The sequence below is a fragment of the Dama dama genome, chromosome 20, assembly GCF_033118175.1.
Source record: "Dama dama isolate Ldn47 chromosome 20, ASM3311817v1, whole genome shotgun sequence".
In the NCBI taxonomy this organism is placed as follows: Eukaryota; Metazoa; Chordata; class Mammalia; order Artiodactyla; family Cervidae; genus Dama; species Dama dama.
This window is the reverse complement of record NC_083700.1, coordinates 83964420-83985529: the sequence shown is the minus strand read 5'-3', so window position 1 is coordinate 83985529 and position 21110 is coordinate 83964420. Positions and strand designations below refer to the sequence as shown.

Below are 21110 nucleotides of genomic sequence, written 5' to 3'. Positions count from 1 at the left end.
TTAGCTTATCTTTTCACTATCTTGTTTCTTTTAAAGAGCAAAATTTTTAAATTTTAATGAATTCAAATTTATTATTTTTTTCTTTTATGAGTCTTGCTTTTTAATAAATTTTTGTCTGGCCCATGTCATAAAGATTTTCTCTGCAAGTATTATAGCCTAAATTCTTAACATTTGGGGATATGATACATTTTAGAGTTAATGTTTATGTATGGTATAAGATAAAAGTCTAAAAGTATGGGATTTTTTTGCATACGTTTTGTGGGAATGGTTTAGGTACAGTTTTATTTTCAAGAAAGATTACTTCTCAGTTTCTTATGTGACTTTGGTTAAGTTTTATTCCCCTCAAATAGTTGTTTTTGATGATTTTGTCTGGTTTTATGCTTTTATTTTGTTAAGCAGATTTGCCAACTTCTTCATACTACCAAACCCAGAATATGCTTCTCTACTTCTTTTTTTTAATGGTGTAGAAAATTCTGTTTTATAGGTGTATCATAGTTTATTTAATAAAATAGTTTTTACTAATTTTTATATTTGTAAACAGTTAACCTTGGTTTATATAATATTTTACTTACTTATGCTAATAATTCATTAAGATAGTTTCCTAGAAGTGGGATTTCTGGGTCAAAAGTTATGTATGTTTTTAATTTTAATAAATACTATACTGTATTCTTCAAAATCTGTACTAAATTATCACATTGTTAGAATCATGTAAAGAAGGCCCACTTCTCCCTATCTTGCCACTATTAATACTATTTATTCTTAATTTTTACATTTTTGCCAATAAGAAAGACGAAGAGTGGAGTGTTTTTATTTGCATTTATTTAATTTTAGTGGAGTTTGGAACCGTTTTATGTACTCTATATATGCTCTTTGACTGTTTCTTTTATGAAGTGACTTCTCATGTCGTTTGCTTAATTTCCAATTAGATTGGTTATCTTTTTTAAAATTAATGTATAGAATATTCTGATATTTTAGTGATACTGAGTTTTTATCTGTGTTTTGTTGTAAGTACTTTATTCATTTCCTTCTAGTCATAACTGTTTTAAGTCTCTCAAAAGCCTGTATTGTAATTCATATTTTTGTTTATTTGTTTTTAAAACAGAAAGTTGTACAAGGGGTCAATTTACACCAAATTCGAGGGCTTGGGTTTGATGCCACATGTTCTCTGGTTGTTTTGGATAAGCAGTTTCGTCCTTTACCAGTCAATCATGAAGGTAGGACCATTTCTGTCTCTTTTTTTCTGGTGGTGGGAGACTGGCTGGGGCCCAGGTGAAACATGAGATCAAGTGTTTGTTATCACCATGAGTGAGATTTACAGGTGGAGCATGGAGACCAGAAATCATGTCCCCAGAGGTTAAGAGCTTGGACTGCAGTTAGTAGGAGAGGGGTGACTTTAGGATTAGGTGGATTAGGAAGAGACTCAGCTCCCTAGGGCACAAGAGCAACAGTAGAAAGTTTGGTGTAGGATGGACATGGAATCATTAGCTCAGAGTGAGTAGCCTTGAAACAGGTAAGTGTTCTGGGCCTTTCCAAGGAAGGTAGCCTGGAGTTGCTTATGCATATGAATTTCCTCCACCACATTCATTTGAGTGGGTGAGTCAAGTTAATTTAAAGGAAATAGCATAAGACAGGTAGAACTGTATATCACACAGAAGCTGGAAACAAATGGTCTCTATTTTCAATAGTCAGACCAAAGATGTTCCTGTTGAATGATGTTGTTCTAGGAGACACTCATGAGTACTTATGATGAGCTGTTTCATATGTTTAAGTGCCACTTACACCTACCATCAGAAAATTTTCATGGATGAGTATGTGCCCTTTTGGGATACTTTAGCCAGTAGTGCTAGCACCGAAGTTGCGACCCCAAAAGTCAGGTAGGTGATGTAAGTGAGTAAAGTGGGCCAAATTTGAGAAAACTAACAGCACATGTGCAGAGATAAATTTCAACTGATATTTATCCTTTTAATGGGTGGCAGACATTTGGGAGTGGTGGAGACTACGGTACATTGGAAATTGCACCCTGCATCTAAAGGAGTGTGGCCCTCTGCATTTTCAGTTGGCTGTTACCAGCATAGGTATCACAGCATGCTTTGGGCTGTGTTAAAAAATCCTTAGTAGTGGACACTGCTGTAGTAGCACCTTTCTTAAATGGTGGCCGTAGACACTGGGGCACTCTGAGACACTCTGAAATTGGAGTCAGATAGTTTCAGATCTTAACCCTGCTACTGCTGAGCACCTTGAGTGAATGCTGATACACCTCGAGTGAATCATTTAACCTCTGCATGACTTGGTTTCATCTCTGAAAGACTTGGAGTAATGAAACAGCACTTTGCTCTGAGAATTAAGTGAGAGACTGATTCCTGATTGTTTAGAAAAGTTTCTTCCATCTGATTATGAATTCCTTAACTTAGGAGAATGTGTTCCACTCATTCCTATGGACGTCATGCATGAACTGTGATGTTTATAAGTGACATGCGCTGAAGAAGTATGCAAATGGACAAGTGATTAGAACACAAGTAGTAATGGTGCCCATCTTTTACACACACGCGTTTTTTTCTAATTATGTCACATTTACTAGCACCCCTTGTGTGCCAATCCCTGTCTTATTAAGTGTTAAGGCTTCAAAGATGAATACAAGTGGTCCATGTTCTCAGTGGCCAACCACTGGCTCACTTGGCATTGTTCTGGTCCAGGAGCAGCTCCTGTCTGGACCACTTCAGAGAGGAGAGACCCAAAGAATGGGACTGAACCTGCGCACTCAGCTCAGCAGCAGCAAGCCCTCTCCAGCCATGGAGCAGGCCGCTGGGGAGGCTGCCGGGGCTGCTTTGTAGGCTGGCTTTAAGGAGCAGTCAGGTGATGTTCTGCCAGGGATGTTGTATGAGGAATTCTCATTTTGTATGGGGCTTTAGATGCTAAGAGCCCTAAGTTCCAAGGACTCTATACCTCTAATCTGCTAAAATACATGGTTTTAAACTCTGGTTGCATGTTAGAATCAACTGGAGATCTGTTTAAGATTATTAGTTCATGAGCCTCACCCAGGGTTGTTTTTATTCAGTTGGCTTGGGTGAAGCTAAGCTATCAGTGTTTTTATAAAGTCCTCTCAATAATTCTAGTATTTGGAGAATCATTGGGTACAGATGAATGAACAGCTATAATATTAGGAACAAGAACATTTGAAATGGAGGAAGAGTTCTTTGTTAAATCTGCTTATACAAGCACCCTCAGATACCATCTTTTCTTCTCAGTGTAGGTAGAATTGCTTCCTATTAACAATTAAAAGGGTATGTAGGTAGCTACCCTAATTATAAGTGTTGAAAATATTGGGTAATTAGGTTGCAATCTATTAAAGAGAGTAGCCAGGTTGCAACCCTAATTATAAGTGTTGAAAAAAATTATATTCTGCCTAAGAGGTTAAAATGTACCCATTCATCAAATGTACCCAGCTGCAGGTGCCCCTTACCAGTTTCTTGCCTTTCAGTATGTTCTATTAAGGTTAGATTTTATGTGCAGTGGATTAGCCTGTGTTGGAAAGTGAAATTCAGATTTTAAGGATGAATTAAAGGGTCTTTAATGACTTCTCCTTACCTGGCAATGACCCATTCTTGATTGGTCAATTGGAGTAATTGTGGAGTGGGATTAAAAAAATTAGCTATTACCATTAAACCCAAGGGTTTCTGAGGTGGTGCGAGTGGTAAAGAATCCACCTGCTAATGCAGGAGACACAAGAAATGCAGGTTCAGTCCCTGGGTTGGGAAAATCCCCTGGCGTAGGAAATGGCCACCCACTCCAGTATTCTTGCCTGGAACATTCCATGGACAGAGGAGCCTGGCGAGCTCCAGCCCTTGGGGCCACCAAGAGTCGGACACGACTGAGCACACACACACATTAAAACCAAACCCACAAGGCTGGCAAAATTTACCATCTTTAGATGGTAACCAAAAAAAGAGGAAAATCCCCAAGTAAACTAAGTACAATAGTTTAAGGACACTGATCTATGTGTTAAAATCATCTCATTGTTTGGTTTCTCTTCCTTTGAAGGTCAGAGCAGCTCTGGGTTGGACCATGAGGCCCTTGCTCTGTGCTTCCTACCTCTGCAGCCCACCTGGCTCAGATCGTAACTCTGGGTGAACCATTCCAGCCACAGGAGCTCTTGGGAGGGAGAGGAATGGAGGGTGATAGTTTAGGGTCAGGGAGGAAGTTACTACCTAGGCTACTCTGCAACAGAAACCTAATGTTTAGATGGTTTTCTGATCTAGTCATTTCCTTCAGGTACCCCTAGAACACCTCCTGTGAGGCATTCACAGTACTAATTGAATGAGTACAGGGATGAATAATCTGCCCAAGGGTAAACTGACTCTGTAACCCTAATTCTTCTCTATTAGATTATTTCCAGTTGTATTAAATATAATGCCATCTTGGGTCTGTGCTCACAAGTGTTGTATCTATTGTGTGGTCCCTCTTCCCTCACTCTTTCTTCACCTGCCTACCCAATGACCAAACATTTTCAGAATTAACCAAAAGCTTTCCTGCCTATCGGAAGCTCCCTGTGCAGCCTCAGGTTTCGCTAACAGGGGCCTTCTCTCTGCCCCTCCTCTTGTGTGTACCATGTCCAGGTCTTCTGTCTGGGCAGACATCACTACATACAGACTGTTTTGTCCACTTTCCCACCTGCTCCATAAGGGCAGGGTCTATGGCACATTCTTCGTGGTATCTCAGCACCCAGCACTGTGTCTGGCATGTAGCAAGTGGTTACTGAAAGATGAAGTGAACTTTCAGTGGAGGCATTTGTTTGTATTTTTCTACAAGCACTGGAAAGATGAACTTCCATGCTGTTGTCTATAATGAACATTATTAATTAATAATCATAAATAGAATAAAGTAATTGATTCTGCACAGTCTTCATTATGTCATTCTGAGAGCCTCTTCATGTGGAGCAGTAGTAGCTGATCAGTCTGTCTTTACAGTTAATAGTTTAGCAACAGGTGGACGCAGCTGCAGATACATTCTGTACAGTACTGAAGATGGGATACTGATACCGTCCTTTCCAGCACCCACACGTGTGTGTGTGTGTGTGTGTGTGTGTGTATGCATGAAATGTGTTCAACACCCACATTCTGATTCTGTGATGGTTCTTGAATAGGACCTGGACATCAATATTTTTTAAAGCTAATCCCAGGAGATTCTAATGTGCAACTAGGGTTGAGAACCAGAGCTATAAGTGGTTTTGTTATATAGTGAATCCACTCAGTCCTTTATACAAAATCTTAGATGTGCTTATGGAAGGTTCCATGTACTTTCTTTTATTTTCAATGTGTTAATGTTGTTTGAGGAGTTTTTTGTGACCTGAAATCTCTCTGGTCAGGCAAATCACTGCCTGAGGCCTTGACTTATTTCAAAGATGACCTAATTTAGATATTTTCTCAGGTTGACTTTTTTGGTTACATTTTAAAAATTCTTTTTCAAATCTATGGAAGAGTAAGGAAAATAAGATAACAGCCTCCTATGTATGTATGAGGATAAACAGATGAAGTTTTATCATATTTGCCACAATTATTTATTTATTTTTTTTAAGAAAAAACCACTTTAGTCTATGCCCTCCTCCTCTCCTCTGTCCAGCAGGTGATGGTTCTGCTGTAGTTGGTGTTCACAAACACTTTTCTTCTGTGCCTTTATCACATGTGTGTATACCCACAACAACAAACCATATATATTGTGTTTAAAAATACCCCAACTGGTGTAGCTCAAGTTTAAACTTGTTTTACTTATTTATTTATCCATTCTCTACACAGATCTACTTTCAAAACACATTTGTGCTTTTTCCAGCTATGAGAGAGCAGGCAGTTTGTCATTGAAAATGACCTAGATCTCAGAGTTGTTTTTAGGATTAAATGAGATGATGTGTGTGAAATGTTTAGCACAGGGCTGCCAACACGCATGCACACACACACACACACACAGCTTTATAAACATTTGTTATTAGCAAAATTATATAATAGCTACAGTTATTTTGCCAATAAATAAAATAAGGTGTGAAGTGCCTGGCTTAGTTCCGCTGGAGTCCTTTTTCTCTTTCCCTTTTATAATCTGCCAGGTGTATTCATTGCTGTTCTCTGCATTTTGCCATTGGAGGAAGCAGAGAACTATGAAAATAGTAGTGACTTGCCCATCACTGTAGTATGAATTAATGAAGGTTCGGGGAGGGACAAAGGAGCAATTAGTTCCTCTGTGGGCTACAAGGTGTCAGAGGTTGGATGTGAGGAGCGCTGCCCATGCTCCTTTCCCAGCTGGTTTCAAATTCTGCTTCCTCTGAAACATTCCTCTTGAGGGTCTGCTATGTGACAAGTATGTGCTATATCTTTACGCACATTATCTTTTGTGTTCAATGAATGAAAAATCTCAGTTAATCTGTCTAGGCCTGGTTATCCCCATTTTATAGAGGAGAACACTTAGGCTGAGAAAAATTCCACAACTTTTTCAGTATCTCTGTCTGTACTGAAAGAGCGTTCCACAATAGGTCTGCTTGGTTCCCCAAATGGAAAAAAAAATACTCCACAAAACCAACCAAGTGAGTAAAAAGCACTTAAATTAACTAATTTTAATTAAAGTGACTGGAGGCAGTGAGACTATAAGCAGATAATAGCCATTATGTAGATGTATATGATAATCATACATGAAATATATGTCCTGATTTCCAGGAGGCATATCTTAAAAGTATTGTTTAGGCTTATTTCATTGGTTCTTTGCTTGAGTATACATCCAGAAAAGTTTTTCTTAGATATAAGGGATAGGAGAGGGGAAAAGTTGAGAGAATGAATGGTAATACTGTATAATTAATCAGTGAATCTTGACTAGGTTCTTTTGTAGACATTTAACCGTGGAACTATATTCAAAGAGTACATCTCTTGAAGGGAGATCTGAGGTTTGGGCGGGATGTACCAGTCAGTGTTGGTGGTGTTCCCAGTTGAAGTGTGAAATTATAGAAGCCGTTGTGAAGATTTCTGCCCTTGGGAAGCCATAAACACCCCCTTCCCTGGTTTTTGCTAGGGGATTCCCATCGAAACGTCATCATGTGGCTGGATCACCGGGCGGTCAGTCAGGTCCACCGGATCAACGAGACCAAGCACAGTGTCCTGCAATATGTCGGAGGCGTAATGTCTGTGGAGATGCAGGCCCCGAAGCTTCTGTGGCTAAAAGAGGTGAGTGCACAAGTTTGGGGAGAGATTGCTCGTAATAGCAGAGGATTCCTTCCAGTGAATCTATCCGTACCAGGCACCCTGCTCAAGTCTGCTATGTTGGATTTTTCCAGCAACTCTAAGAAGGTTGATCCCATTTTATTGATTCAGTTGCAGTTAAGTCATTCTGCTTAACTCATGCAAGGCACTGTGATAAGTATTTGACAGAGATTATCTCTTTGAATCCTAACAGCAACCCTATAAAGTAGTCTTTTTTTTTTTCTTCTTTGTGTGTGTTTTGTAAAAACTAAAGCTAATAGAGATTCATCAGCTCACCCTAAGCGACTCAGAATCTTAGCAGCAACCCTATAGTTTTCTTTTTCTTGTTTATGTGTTTTGTAAAAGCTAAAACTAATAGAGATTTGTCAGCTCACCCTAAGTGACTCAGGAAGCATGCAATGGAGCCAGAATCTGAACCTAAAACTGACTCTGAAATTGATTTTTTGTAACATCCACTGCTCTGCTGCAGTTCACAGAGGTTAATTACCATTCCAGTTAGAAAGTGGCAGAGCTGGGATTCAAGTCCTGATCTTCTAATTGGAACATTCTCTGCATACTTTTAGCCCCCAATGATTAATGTTTGACCTTGGTGGCATTTTATGGAATGCCTTTCTCATCTCACCTAAACTTGAGTTTCCATGTCCTTGTGTGATAAGATGATCTCTGAACAAAGCACTTGCAGGTGGTTCCCATTTCCAGATGTTAGGATCATTTATGAAGTGCGGAGAATGGTGATGTCAACTTAATGGTTCCTAGTAGATATGGATGCATGAGAAAGGTCAGGTCCTCTGGGAACTGTAAGGACTTGAAAACCCCTAGGTGGTCTGGTCAGAAGACAATTCATCTAGGGGTAAGACCTGCTGTGATTCATGTACTGGCTCTGGTGGGCTGGTTCTTCAATTATTCAAATGTGGGGTTGGGGTTGGGGGAGTTTCAGGGTGCTGACAAGGTGTCCTTGGATTGCCACCATGGGACAGAGAGAGATGAGCAAAAAGGATATTGATAATTAAGGCAGGCTTGGGTTGTTACTTGTTTAGTATATTGAGCTATTTTGTAAGTTTTAATTTGCAGAAAGATGCCTGTATTTGCTAGGAGTTTGAAAATAACGGTGTTTTAGGAGTTGGGGGTTTCAGGATCCTAATTCTGACTCTACTAACATCACAGTGTATGACTTTGAGCAAAGCATTTCTCGTCCCAGGGTTCACTTCTTCTGTTTATAACCTGAGTGAGTTGAATTGGGTCACTTTGAAAACTGGATACCAAAATATCCTGAAATACAAATCAGATTACTAAACTACCCTGCACTGCCCCCACACTCTATTCTGTGTTTGATAGGCTTTAATTGATTTCATTCTAGCAACCTCTGCCTGCTTGATGGCATGAGAAACTGAGGCTGAGAGAGGGTTATATGACTTTCCCAAACAGATGATAGAGCCAGAATGTAAACCAGTGTCTCTGGTCTCTAAATTCCAGCTCACTCCATTTGTCATGCAGTGCTGAAACCCTCTTTAAAGCTTGCCTGTCCTGGAAGTACCAGTAACAGGGGTGGTGGTGTTATATGACTTTCCCAAACAGATGATAGAGCCAGAATGTAAACCAGTGTCTCTGGTCTCTAAATTCCAGCTCACTCCATTTGTCATGCAGTGCTGAAACCCTCTTTAAAGCTTGCCTGTCCTGGAAGTACCAGTAACAGGGGTGGTGGTGGTCTTTAACCCAGCCTAAACATGGTGCAAAAGAACAAATGGGTTGGCTATGTCACCCTTCTTGGCCATAGGGAAAGAAGAGCTATTCTAAATTAGGTGAGGAGAGTGGGACAGGTGGTCATTGGTGCAATACCAGCACCTTCCCGAGCACCGGCTTTGTAGCCAGCTTAGTGCTTTGTATCCCAGGAGATCTTAATATACATCCAATAATAAGCTTGTCTGGATATTTGCCTATGTGCTTGAGATCAAAGTAAACTAAATAAAGCCCACAGAAAATAATTAATATCTAGATTTCCTGACTGTGATTATGACCTAAGACTGACATTCCATCCGTCCATTCATTTAGTCGATTCCATTTCAGAATTTTCTGAGCATGGCTCTACACCGTGCCTCACTGTGTATTCAAGTACCTGAACGTTGAGCTTCAAACCTGTGTTTCAGATTTTTTTAATTGATTTTTATTTTTTTGGTAAGCATACCCAGGAATCCTTGCTGAGAATTCCTTTGGTTTTACTGTGTTTGCAAATTCAAAATCAAAACAACTTCTAACATCAGTTTTCACATCTTCTCCTTAAAGTGTGCCAGTGGCTTTATAGCTTCTCAGACTTTAACGTGTAAATGAATCACCTGGAGATCTTACTGAACTGTGGGTTCTGACTTAGCAGCCCTGAGATGGGACCTGAGAATTTGGGTTTCTAACAAGCTCCCAGGTGGTGCTGATGTTGCTGCCTGCAGATTCACAAAACCACTTGCGGTTCTAAAGGCTTTTCTACCCTTATATCCTGAAAAGCATTCATGTATGGAGAAGTGGGAAGCAGTTCCTTCTTTTTAGTGGGCTTATGGGGAACTGAGACATAGGGACATGGACATAGCCCTTCCCAGGTGGCGCTAGTGGTAAAGAACCCGCCTGCCAATGCGAGAGATGTAAGAGACACAGGTTTGATCCCTGGGTCTGGAAGATCCCCTGGAGGAGGGAATGGTAACCCACTCCACTGTTCTTTCTTGGAGAAATCCTGTGGACAGAGGAGCCTGGCAGACTACAGTCCATAGGATCGCGAAGAGCTGTACACAACTGAAGCGACTTAGCATACACACATGCACATAAGTTCACGAGCTGTTCAACAGCACATTGAACATCAGAACATGAGCCTATGCTAAGTTCACAGGGTCGCTAGGTGTTTACTCTTCATTCATTCCTTAATTTGTCAAATCTTACTTGTGGTCCTGCCATCAGCTGGCAGTATGGTAGGCACTGGGGGCATGGGTACAAGGAGGACTCAGCCTTACCCTCGAGGGGCACAGGGTCCAGTGGGACAGTGGTGGGGAAGCATAAGGAGGATAGAAACATGGACCCAGAGCCAGCAGAAGATGCCCTGAGCACTGTGATAAACGAATATAAAAAGTGCTTTTGGGGAAAATAATCTGCTTCCTGGACAAGTTACTTGATATGAGCCTCAAGATATGACTGGAGGTTTTGCCTAGTAGAGAAGAAAGGAAGGATATTCTAGAGAGACCGTTTTTTGTTATTGTAAGGTACATAGGCCCCAGGACAGGAGCCTGAGGTGCTTCCCTGAGAGTAATAGAAAATGAGACCAGCTAAGTAGCCTGGGCTTGATTTGTTAAGGGCCTGTTTGGTGAGAGAGATTAGGGATGGTTGTTAGCCAGAGGAGGAAATATCCTAGATACGTCGGGCAGGGTGAAGAGATTAGATTAGGAGTAAGAAAATGTGTATATTGTGGGGAGTAAGAACCAGTTTTCTTTTTTTTTTTTTAATTATTTATTTCTTGCTCATGCCACATAGCTCGTGGGATCTTAGTTCTTTACAGAGATCAAACCCAGGCCCCAGCAGTGAACGTGCCAAGTCCTAACCACTGGACCACCAGGGAATTCCCCAAGAATCAGTTTTCTTATTTTTCTGATTATAGCACTTTGTCGGCCTTGCTTTGCTCTTAGGATCAGCTCCAAAATTTGTAATCTGGCTCAGAAGATGGTGTAGGATATCATTTTCACCTCCCCCCGCTGTTCACTGTGTGTCCCTCACTTTGTTCACTCCGGTCCATCCATAGGGACCCACTGAGTGCCTCAGTCACTCCAGGTCTTTGCCATCTCAGAGTCTTGACTAGGGGTTGGCCAACTATGGCCATGTGCCAAATCTGGCCTGCTGCTTGGTTTTGGATGTCTTGGGAGCTGAGAATGGCTTTTACCTTTTCAAGTGTTGAAGAAGAATTTAAAGAAGAGTCATGTTTTGTGACTGGTGAAAATGAGATGAAATTAAGACTTTGGTGGCTGTGAAGTTTTACTGGCAGCCAGCCACATCATTTGTTTATGTGCTGTCTGAGGTACTTTTGCACTTCAGTGGTAGACCTGAGTATTTGAGATGGAGATTGCATTGCCTGCAAAGCTGAAAATGTTTACTCTCTGGATCATTACAGAAAATGTTTGCTGATCCCTGGTCTTAAGTGACGCTGTGCCTTCCGATTGAATATTCTTCCCTCTACTCACCATTGATTCCAACTCATCATGTGAATCTCAGTTTTACTGTCACATATTTAAAGAAGCCTTTTCTGACCCTCAAGTAAATCAGAGGTCTTTTGTCATTTTACTCTTTTTTATAACATTAATTGATTTATTTTTGTCTGAGCTGGGTCTTGGTTGCTTCGCGCAGGCTTTCTCTAGTTGCAATATTCGGGTTTCTCATTGCCTCTTCTATTGTTGTGGAGCATGGGCTCTAGAGCACATGGGCTTCAGTAGCTGTGGTGCGTGGGCTTAGCTGCCTCAAGGCATGTGGGATCTTCCCAGACTGAGGTTCAAACCCATGTCTCCTGCATTGGCAGGCGGATTCTTAACCACTGGACCACCAGGGAAGCCCTGTCATTTTACTCTTAATTTTATTTCATTATATCTTTCATAAATTGTAATGACATGTCCATTTGTATAATGATTTGTATAAAGCTCACCCCTTCCAACCATTGTAATGCACAGGAAGATGGAGGTGATGTCCATTTTGTTCCTTTCTGTGTCCCTATCCTTAATCAAATGCCTGGCACATAATGGGTACTCAGTAAATATTTTTTGAATGACTTGAGTGGGACAATAAGGAGCTCTTACAGTTCTCCAGGTGAGAAGTGATGAGACCTGAATTAGGCACTGTGGGGTGGAGAGGAGACAGGTTCCCAGAATTGTTAGGGATTAATGTCAGCAGGACATTGAGGCTGATTGGCCACGAGGGGTGAGCTAGGTGGAGGAGTCAGAGCTGACCACTCATTTCAGCATTGCTGTCATTCATGCGCTCCTTGTGCTTAGCCTGGAATCGAATGTCAGAGGCAGTTGGATAGAATTTGGAGTTCAGACTTCCCAGAAGACAAAAGTGATGTACTAGGACCACCATGGCTCATGGACAAAGCCACTTGGGTCCTAGTTCTGCAATATGGAATTTTAATCGTGTCTTTTTCATTTAAGGTTTATGTGTTTTAGGTTGACTGTATGTCTCCTTAATAAGAATTGTCAGATAAAAGGAAAAATGCCATTTGAATTTTTCATAACCCCCAGCAGTCTGGCTTCTCCATTTGGTCTCAATGACTCTGCCTCTCATCTTAATGAAGCCCAAATGTAAATTAAGTTCTCTCAGGCTGAAACAGCTGGAGTCTCCTATCTTTATAAACATGAAACATTGTAGGGTAACGAGGTGCAGGCTGAGGAAGGTCAAGCAAGTTAACGGGCTGATGCCGATCCTGACAGCTCACTGTTAATGGAAGTTAATTAACTGGCTTGTAGAGGATGCATGGAGATATTCCAACCCCTCTTTTAACTCATTTCCTCTTTTTGCCATTGTCAGCAGAGCAGAAAGCTAATTATTTTATAGTTTGCAGTTTTCATTGTTCATTCCAAAAGTCTGGAAGCAGCTGGCTGGAATGTCAGAGAATTTCGTTGATGGGTTTAGAACACGTATCTGCCCCTTTCATTTCCCCAGTCCATACCGTTCTGCCTCTGTTCTCTTGGTAACATACTGGGGAAATGAGTAAGTGATGCTCTGATTGGTTCTAATGTGCTTTTTCCTGTGTATGTAGGTTCTTGGGAGCAACCAGGGAGTTTGGATGCCCAGAGAAGTGGTTTGATAACTTCCTGCTAGCTGTGCAAGGTGTCAGTTGAATGCTTTGCAGTAGGAACTATTAAAAAGAAACCTCTGTTAGACTTCAGGAAAGCCTGATCATTGTCTCCTCTGTACAGTGAGAGACTTGCAGAATAAGTGCCTTGACCAGCCTTAGTCATCTATTCCTCTTGATTATATAGTAAGATCTATTTTCTTTTCTTCAGATTTCTTGTCTTGAAACTTTATGAAAGATAAACAGTGTCAGTTTCTTTCTTAAAAATGGAGCATTTCTTTTTTGATGGCAATATAGTAGAAATTGTAGACTTTATTAGTTACTCTGGCTTTAAATGCATGCATAGGTCTTGATATTATTTACCTACATTCATCAGGTCTTTGCAGTAGAGCTAATACAAGAAAGGAACTTTGGGAGGTAGAACACAGTTCTGTAACAACAAGTACTGGATTTGAAGGCAAGTGAGACTTGCATTTAAATCTTTCTCCACCGTTTACCAGTTTTGAATGACCTTTGACTAAATCAATGTCTGTGATTTTTCAGCATGTGTAGCTGTCAAATGACTAATGACAATAATATCAATCTTGTGGAATTAATTGTAGTTTAGTCAGATATTTGTAAAATATCTTATACAGTAGATATTCGAATAGAAGTTTAATTCTCACTTCCACTGTGTTTTAAAATGTTTGTCTCTACCGAGGGATATGTCAGTAACATTCTATAGCCAATTGAGAGAATGTTAAACATTAGAATATCTTATTTCAAGTCACTGAGTGTAATGAGTTGCATGTTTTCCCTGTTTAAATAATAGCTAAAGCAAGCATCTGAAAATGACCACAAAATTGTCAGACAAATCAACAGTCATAGAAAATAGTAGAAGAGTATAAAACAGGTTTTCAGAGTCATTCATTTATCTGAATCCTCTGTATCCAATGTATGATACCTGTACCAGGAGGCAGCCAGCTTTGAACTGCAAAGCAGAGTGACTCACTGAATATCTTGTACATGTTTCCCCTAAAATTCACCAATGCTTACAGCCCCAGAGTTATTTTATTCCACAGTGATTATTCAATTTTTATACTATCTTGTGGTTAGATTTATCATTTTTTATAAATGAGGAACATGCATGCGTGCTCAGTCACTCAGTTGTGTCAGACTCTTTATGACTTTATGGATTGTAGCCTGCCAGGCTCCTCTGTCCATGGGATTCTCCAGGCAAGAATACTGGAGTGGGTTGCCATGCCCTCCTCTAGGGGAACTTCTCGACCCAGGGATCGAACTCGCATCTCTTGAGTCTCCTAGCCCTACAGGCAGATTCTTTACTGCTGAGCCACTGGGGAAGCCCATAAATGAGGAAACTGAGGCCCCCCCAAAAAAGTTAAATGTCTTACTCCTAGCCTCATATCATGTAGGTATATGTACATCAAAATCCATACAAACAGCTCCATCCTCTATTCCCTTCCTATGGGGGCCTGCCTTCACAAAAAAAGTGATCTCTGCCTTCGCAAAATTATAGCTTTTTTGAACTAAGCAATAAGAACAAAATAAGGAAATAGATGTGGTGTTGGAGAAGACTCTTGAGAGTCCCTTGGACTGCAGTGAGATCAAACCAGTCAATCCTAAAGGAAATCAATCCTTAATATTCTTTGGAAGGACTGATGCTGAAGCTGCAATACTTTGGCCACCTAATGTGAAGAGCCGACTCATTAGAAAAGACCCCGATGCTGGGAAAGATTGATGGCAGGAGGAGAAGGGGATGACAGGACAAGATGGTTGGATGGCATCACCGACTCAATGGGCATGAGTTTGAGCAAGCTCCAGGAAATGGTGATGGACAGGGAAGCCTGGGATGTTGCAGTCCAAGGAGTCGCAAAGATTCGTACACAACTGAGCAGCTAAACAACAGCAACAGCAGAGAAAATAGATGAAATCAGTAGCCAAAATGTATGTAGTGCTTATTATATATCTAGCACTTGTCTAAGCATTTCATCCCAGTTAAACTTATCTGTTCCTCACAACCACCCTAGGAAGTAAGTCTCATCTTTTACAGATGACAAAACAGCCTCAGAAATGTTAAACAATTTGCCTGAGGTTATTCAGCTAATAAATGGCAAGGTTGGGGTTTGAACCTTGGCATTTCAGACCCATTGAATGGGCTTATCACCATTTCACTCTACTGCTTCTTCAAATGTTTGCCTTCCAGGGTTTGGATAAACTAGTTCAGGGAAGAAAGTTGGATGTGACAACTTCAGGAGAATCTGAGGCTGGGAACAATGGGTGCCAGGATCATTTTTTTTTCATTTACAAAGTATTGGTTGAGTGTTTCCTGTGTGATGGTTTGGAGATTCCAAGATGAGCAAGATAGATGAGCACCCTGCGTAGGCTTCTGGGGACTTAGATTCTACATAGACAGAAAATAGACACAGAGACAAATATATATGCAAAGTGACTTTGTTTCCTGGAAAATGCTATGAGGGAGAAACTCAGGTGAACAGATTTGGCATGGCTGGTGTGTTCTCTTGGGAGGTCTTGGTTGACGAGAATGATGAGATTTTCAGGAAGCAGGAGCAGCGGATTCAGTGAGGGGAGAACAGCACCTATGAGATCCCCTGAGGTCAGCAGGGCCAGGGGCAGGGTATGAGAGAGGCAGACGGGAAGAAGGTGGGTTAGAGAAGTGACCAAGGGCCAGACCCTACACAGCCTTGGGGGTCATTGGCAGGAATTTGGATTTTATTCTAAGAGCAGTGGGGAATGGTTGATGGATTTTAAACATGGGTGTGACATGATCTATGTTACAACTTTGGAAAAAAAATACTTCTGGTGCATGTACTGGGTAGATAATAAATATTTGTATAGCAACGACCAAGTTTACACTGCAATGTTAAAGGGAAAAATTATGAGGCTCTACAGTCTTACAAATGCATTTGTTTTAAGAAATTTACAGTATAGGAAAAAATGGCTGTATATATTATTACAAAACACAATAATGAGATACTATCCATGGTTGGAATAGTTTGCTACTGTTACAGCACAGTGCTCAGGCTTTTATTACTTCTTAGTACTTTTCCATTAAAAAATAATCTTATCGTTCCAGGTATCTTTTCTGGTTGACAACACTTCATTATTTAGCGTGGGATTTTTTTCCTCCCCGCGCTGGGATTATTTCCTTAAACCATCTGCATTATATGAAGGGATTTACATGCAGTATTTCATCTAAGCCCCTCTGTGACAGGTATTATTATTCCATTATACAGATGAGGAAAACAAGCCCCGGGGGCTTGAGTAGTTTCTTTAAAGCTACACAACAAGTAAATGGTAGAGCCAAGATTCTCACCAGGTCCAGCCCACCTCCAGCCCTGGGCTCTATCCATTGGCCTGCACTGCTCTGTGACTCATTTCTGCCCACGTGCAGGGTTATAGGCTAGCAGCTCACAAACTGAATCTGGTCCCCAGATGGGTTTTGTTGGACCCACCCTGTACTTGAAAAAATAAAAATTCCTTTTTGAATTAGTGTCCAACATTAAAAAAAAAAAAAAGAAATTTCACATAAAATTCCAGATTTCTGTTTCTCTCAAAAAAATAATAAAAGGACTTGGCAGTCCTGGGTTCACATTTCCATGTGGGAGGAACTGGCCAGAGCTGCACTGGGGCTGCCCCTCAAGAAAAGGCAAGTGTCCTGCATTTTACAGCGTTCCCCACCCAGCCTGCTTCACCATTTCCTCTTCCAGCAACTGCCCCTCTGGGTGCTTGGAGCTGAGACCCAGGCTTCGAGAATTTGTTCAAGGACTCCATCATTATTTTTCCTTTAAGAGAATGCTTTGAGAAATGGAAGGTCTTGCCAGATGGTGCATTTCTTTATCAGTGGATCTAAGGATACCATACCCATGTTCCCTTATACCTCTGGATCTTGGCTGAGGTCTTCCTTCTGCCTGGCAAACTTAAAATGATTTCTTTTCACTTAGGGAAATTTATACCAATTCTTCACACTCCAAGAAGCCTTCCTTGACTTTCACCATAGAGTGTTGATTAGGGTCTGACCCTCTGCCCTGCCTATGGCATCTTCCTCTTACCCCCCACCCTGGAATTTATTAAACTATTATTGCACCTCATTTATCTCCACGTCTGTGATGTCTGGGGCATTGCTTTGCTTTGTATCTAACACTGATAACTCAGTAAATATTTTAATGGATGGATAGGTGAACTTACTAAATCATTTGTCATGCCATTTTTGGTTGCTGGGTGTGTCTGTTCAGATAGTTCTGTTCCAAAGTAAAGATCCACTGCATGTCGAGCAAATGTTACTTTTCTCTTCCCTATTGTGGAAAAGGAAGTTTGGACTATTACTGCTCCTTTCTACCTCAGAGCCACCCCTTGGCTGCAGCCTGTCACCTCAAGTCACTGCATATTTTATGTGAAGTGAAGCCTCCAGATAGAGGCAGTAACTCCTCTGGGCTTTTCTCCTTGTCTTTGTACTCTGAGGGGACTAACCCCTTTGTGTTGCTTCTTTCATCCCCAAGAAAATCCAAGACACATCATCTGAATCAAACAAGCTCTTTTTAGAGTGTTTATACTAGGGCCATATTACGTTTGGACCAGATTTTTCCCAGCCTTTGAGCACGGCTGACCATATTGTCAGCTGGTGTTAGGGCATCTGTTGTGGATTTTCTCTCCAGGGTGGTCTTCCCATAAACTGGGCTCGTAACTGAAATATATGGAGTGTTGAGGCTGATGGCCTGTCTTCATTTACCTGGACAGTGGATCTTTTCCTTATCCCTGCATTTGCATATTTGATTTATGCCAGCTATGTGCTGTATTCTTTTAGTTTTATAGTCCAACAAAGTGATTTTAAAAAGCAGACCAAAATTTTTTAAAAAAGAAGGACTTGGCCTGGTACCTAATAACATGTAATAAATGTCAGCTATTGTTATGATACTATATTTTGTATTTTACTTTACAGCTTCTATGGCTTGAACCTATGTTTTCTTTATTTGATTGATGACATGGCCCTGTGAGTTAAACATTGAATGTTTGCTGCGTTTTATAGATAAACACAATAAGCCTCAAATAGATGCACTGCCTTGTCCACAGGTATCAGGATTGAGTCTTCATGAAGGTGCTTCTGGCCCTAAATCCTGTCTTGTCATTTTGTTTGTTTGTCATCTGTTGCATCATGTTCCTTTCTCATTTAGGTTGGTGGTTTCTGAGCTCCATGAAAGGAGGTACCAAATCTCTTTCCATACCTGTTTCCTCCCCTTACCCAAACATGGTGCTTGGCATTGAAAACATACTCAATAAATATTTTCCAAATGATTCCTTGTTTTCTGGTCTAAGGCAAACTCATGGCTGTAATAAATAGCAAAGCCCCCGTCCCCAGCTTCCTTGCCGCCAGCCGTCCTGACAACTGTGTAGGGATGTCAGCTACTTCTAGGAATTTACAGAGAAGCGAGAGAACGATTGCTATGTTCCACTGGCCTTATGCCTACATGGTATGATTTTCGATGTAAGACAAAGATTGGACAAAATTCTTTTCTCACCAGATTAAAATGGAGGTCACATCTATTGGAGGAAAGAACTATCTTTAGAAAATATGCTAAAAAAGACAGTGCATTTAATGCTTGTTGTGATATATAGGAACTCATTAGCATGGTCACCTTCATTGAGGTGAACTGTTCCATTGGAAATCTGGAGACCCAGGATAGGTGGATGTTAATTAGGGAAAGGGAGGAGGCAGACCAGAAGTCAGGAAAGATATAAGTCAGAGCATTCTTCTGAAGTAGTAAGTCTCATTTCTCTGAACATATAGGTTGGTTTTATTTTGTTTTGTCGTTGTTCTGTTGTTGTCTTCAAAATGAGAATGACTGTTCTGCTATTGTAGGACTGTATTCATTTAATCAGTGAAACAAACATTCATCTAGTAACTACTGTGAGAAAGGCACTGTGCCTAGTGATGGGGAGGCAGAGTAGAAGCCAAGAGCATCCTTTATCTCAAGGGGTTCTCAAGTCTAGGATCAAGTGTAACAGGCTGTGAAAGCCATTTTCCCCCAACATTTTATTGTCAAACATACAGAGACGTAGAAACAATTTTATAACAAACACATAGAACCCTCACCTGGATTCTATCGTTAATATTGTACTGTACTTGGCTTATCATGTGTATGTCCATCTATCTGTCCTTCTGTCCATCAAGTCAGTCCATCTTAAGTTTTTGGAATAGGTTGAGTCACTCTTGGGCTTCCCAGATGGTGCTAGTGGTAAAGAACCCATCTGCCAATGCAGGATACACAAGAGTCACTGGTTCAATACCTGAGTTGAGACAATCCCCTAGAGGAGGGCATGGCAACCCACTCCAGTATTCTCCCTGGAGAATCCCGTGAACAGAGGAGCCTGGTGGGCTACAGTCCATGCGGCTGCAAAGAATTGGACATGACTAAAGCAACTTAGAATGCACGTACAAGACATTATTACACTTGTGAAAGCATTTTGAAATATTAAAACCCTTTGTTTTTTGAGATGCTTATCAATATTATTCAAGATATTGACCCTGTTTGATTGCTATCCATGAACGTTATTGACACCTGCACTAGAATTTATTAAATATTCTACCATGTGCTCTTAAGTCTGCTATTTCAGTTAATTTATCTGAAAATCCTGTGAAATAGATGTTATCACTTACCTTGAAGATAAAGAAGCTGAGGATGGAGAGAGTTAGATGGATTACCACCTCCTGGCTCTATGACTTCTGGCAGTGCTGGAATGAAAAAACCTGGGTTTTCTAACTCTAGGAAATGGATTTAAGAAGAAGTAAAGGTTATCTGGTCAACTCCAGCTTCTATCAGGCAACGCGCCAACCCCCCCACCCCGGCCCCCCAGCCCCCACCATGTCTACGGATGAGATACCTAGGTAAAGAGAGCTAGTTCTCTTAGTTTAAGTTTCAAATCCCAGATGGCATTTTGTCTAACTCAAATTTTTGAGATAAATATGAACTCTAGAATAAAAAGTTCTCCTAATTTAGACATACGATTGAAGAATCATGCTTGAAACTGGGTGAAATCTGAGGTTTCCTCTACTACACAAGCTCCAACCCATTCTTTTTTTCTCTGTGGTCCAGCACATTAAGTTACCTCCCAAAGGTCTGGCCTCTTCCTTCTCTTTGCGTTCATCTGAAATGTTTGCAGTTGGAAAAAATGAATAAATGACTCAGCTACTTCCTTAACTGTTCTGAATCTGGGGGTCCTGGCAGTACTTCTGTAGCTAAGACCTCACTGGAGGCCAGTCTCTATGCCTGAAGCTGTGGCCACTTTGCTGGTTGAATGATAAAGGGATTCTAGGATCCGCATGAAAGCCCATGTCTCTGAATCTTTCCTGTATGGAGAGGCTGGGGACTAGGTGAAACTTGGGCACGACCTCAGTAATAAAAGAAAGTCTGATCTCAGCTCTGCAGCCTCATCAGTACTCCTACCCACACCCTCTCATAAAGCTGCTTTAGTCTGGCTTCCAGGCTCTGTCATCTCAACAGTCAGTGTCTTCTGGCTCAAAAACACAGGACTAGGGAGTGTTCAGAGGGAAATAGAAGCTGCCCGGGTAGTGGCTGCCCTGTTTGGTCTCTGTCTCATTTTGTCTTTGCTTAAGGATCTGAAGAGTGGCGCAGATCGATATTTTTCTCCCAGTAATGTTGCGTGTGTAGAGTATTGGAGCTTGCCCAAGAAAAGCAAAGTGAGCTACCAGGACATGAGCTCTTTTTACCAATCAGTTATTCATAATATTATTAATAATAAGGATTTCATCTTCTCTATTGGTATTATTCACCACCGATTAGCGAAAATGACCAGTCACGGGCTAGCAGCAGTCAAGGTCTGGCATTTGGGAACAGCTGTTCTCCATGACCCCTGAAGTTCTCTCTCAGTGCTGGCGTTCTGTGAGCCTAAGATAGATAGGGAGAGAATCGGGACCAGAGTGAAGCCTCCTGCAGTTGTCTTGGCGTGAGGCCGTGTGGTCTGGCTTTGGCCAGGGGTCAGAGACCAGCCCATGGACCTGAGAAAGGGAGTGAATCATTGTGCAAGTATTTATTGAG

At 41.1% G+C, this 21110-nt stretch overlaps 1 protein-coding gene across 9 annotated transcripts in view; it reads left to right on the top strand.

The window, feature by feature from the left end:
- Positions 1-21110, top strand: part of FGGY (FGGY carbohydrate kinase domain containing) — a 475197-nt gene that overhangs the window by 39405 nt on the left and 414682 nt on the right. For all 9 annotated transcript variants that reach the window (XM_061121747.1, XM_061121749.1, XM_061121748.1 and 6 more), the window contains 2 exons: positions 1103-1214; positions 7045-7196. In XM_061121747.1, the coding sequence (XP_060977730.1) occupies positions 1103-1214; positions 7045-7196 (264 nt within the window). The remainder of the gene's footprint in view (positions 1-1102; positions 1215-7044; positions 7197-21110) is intronic.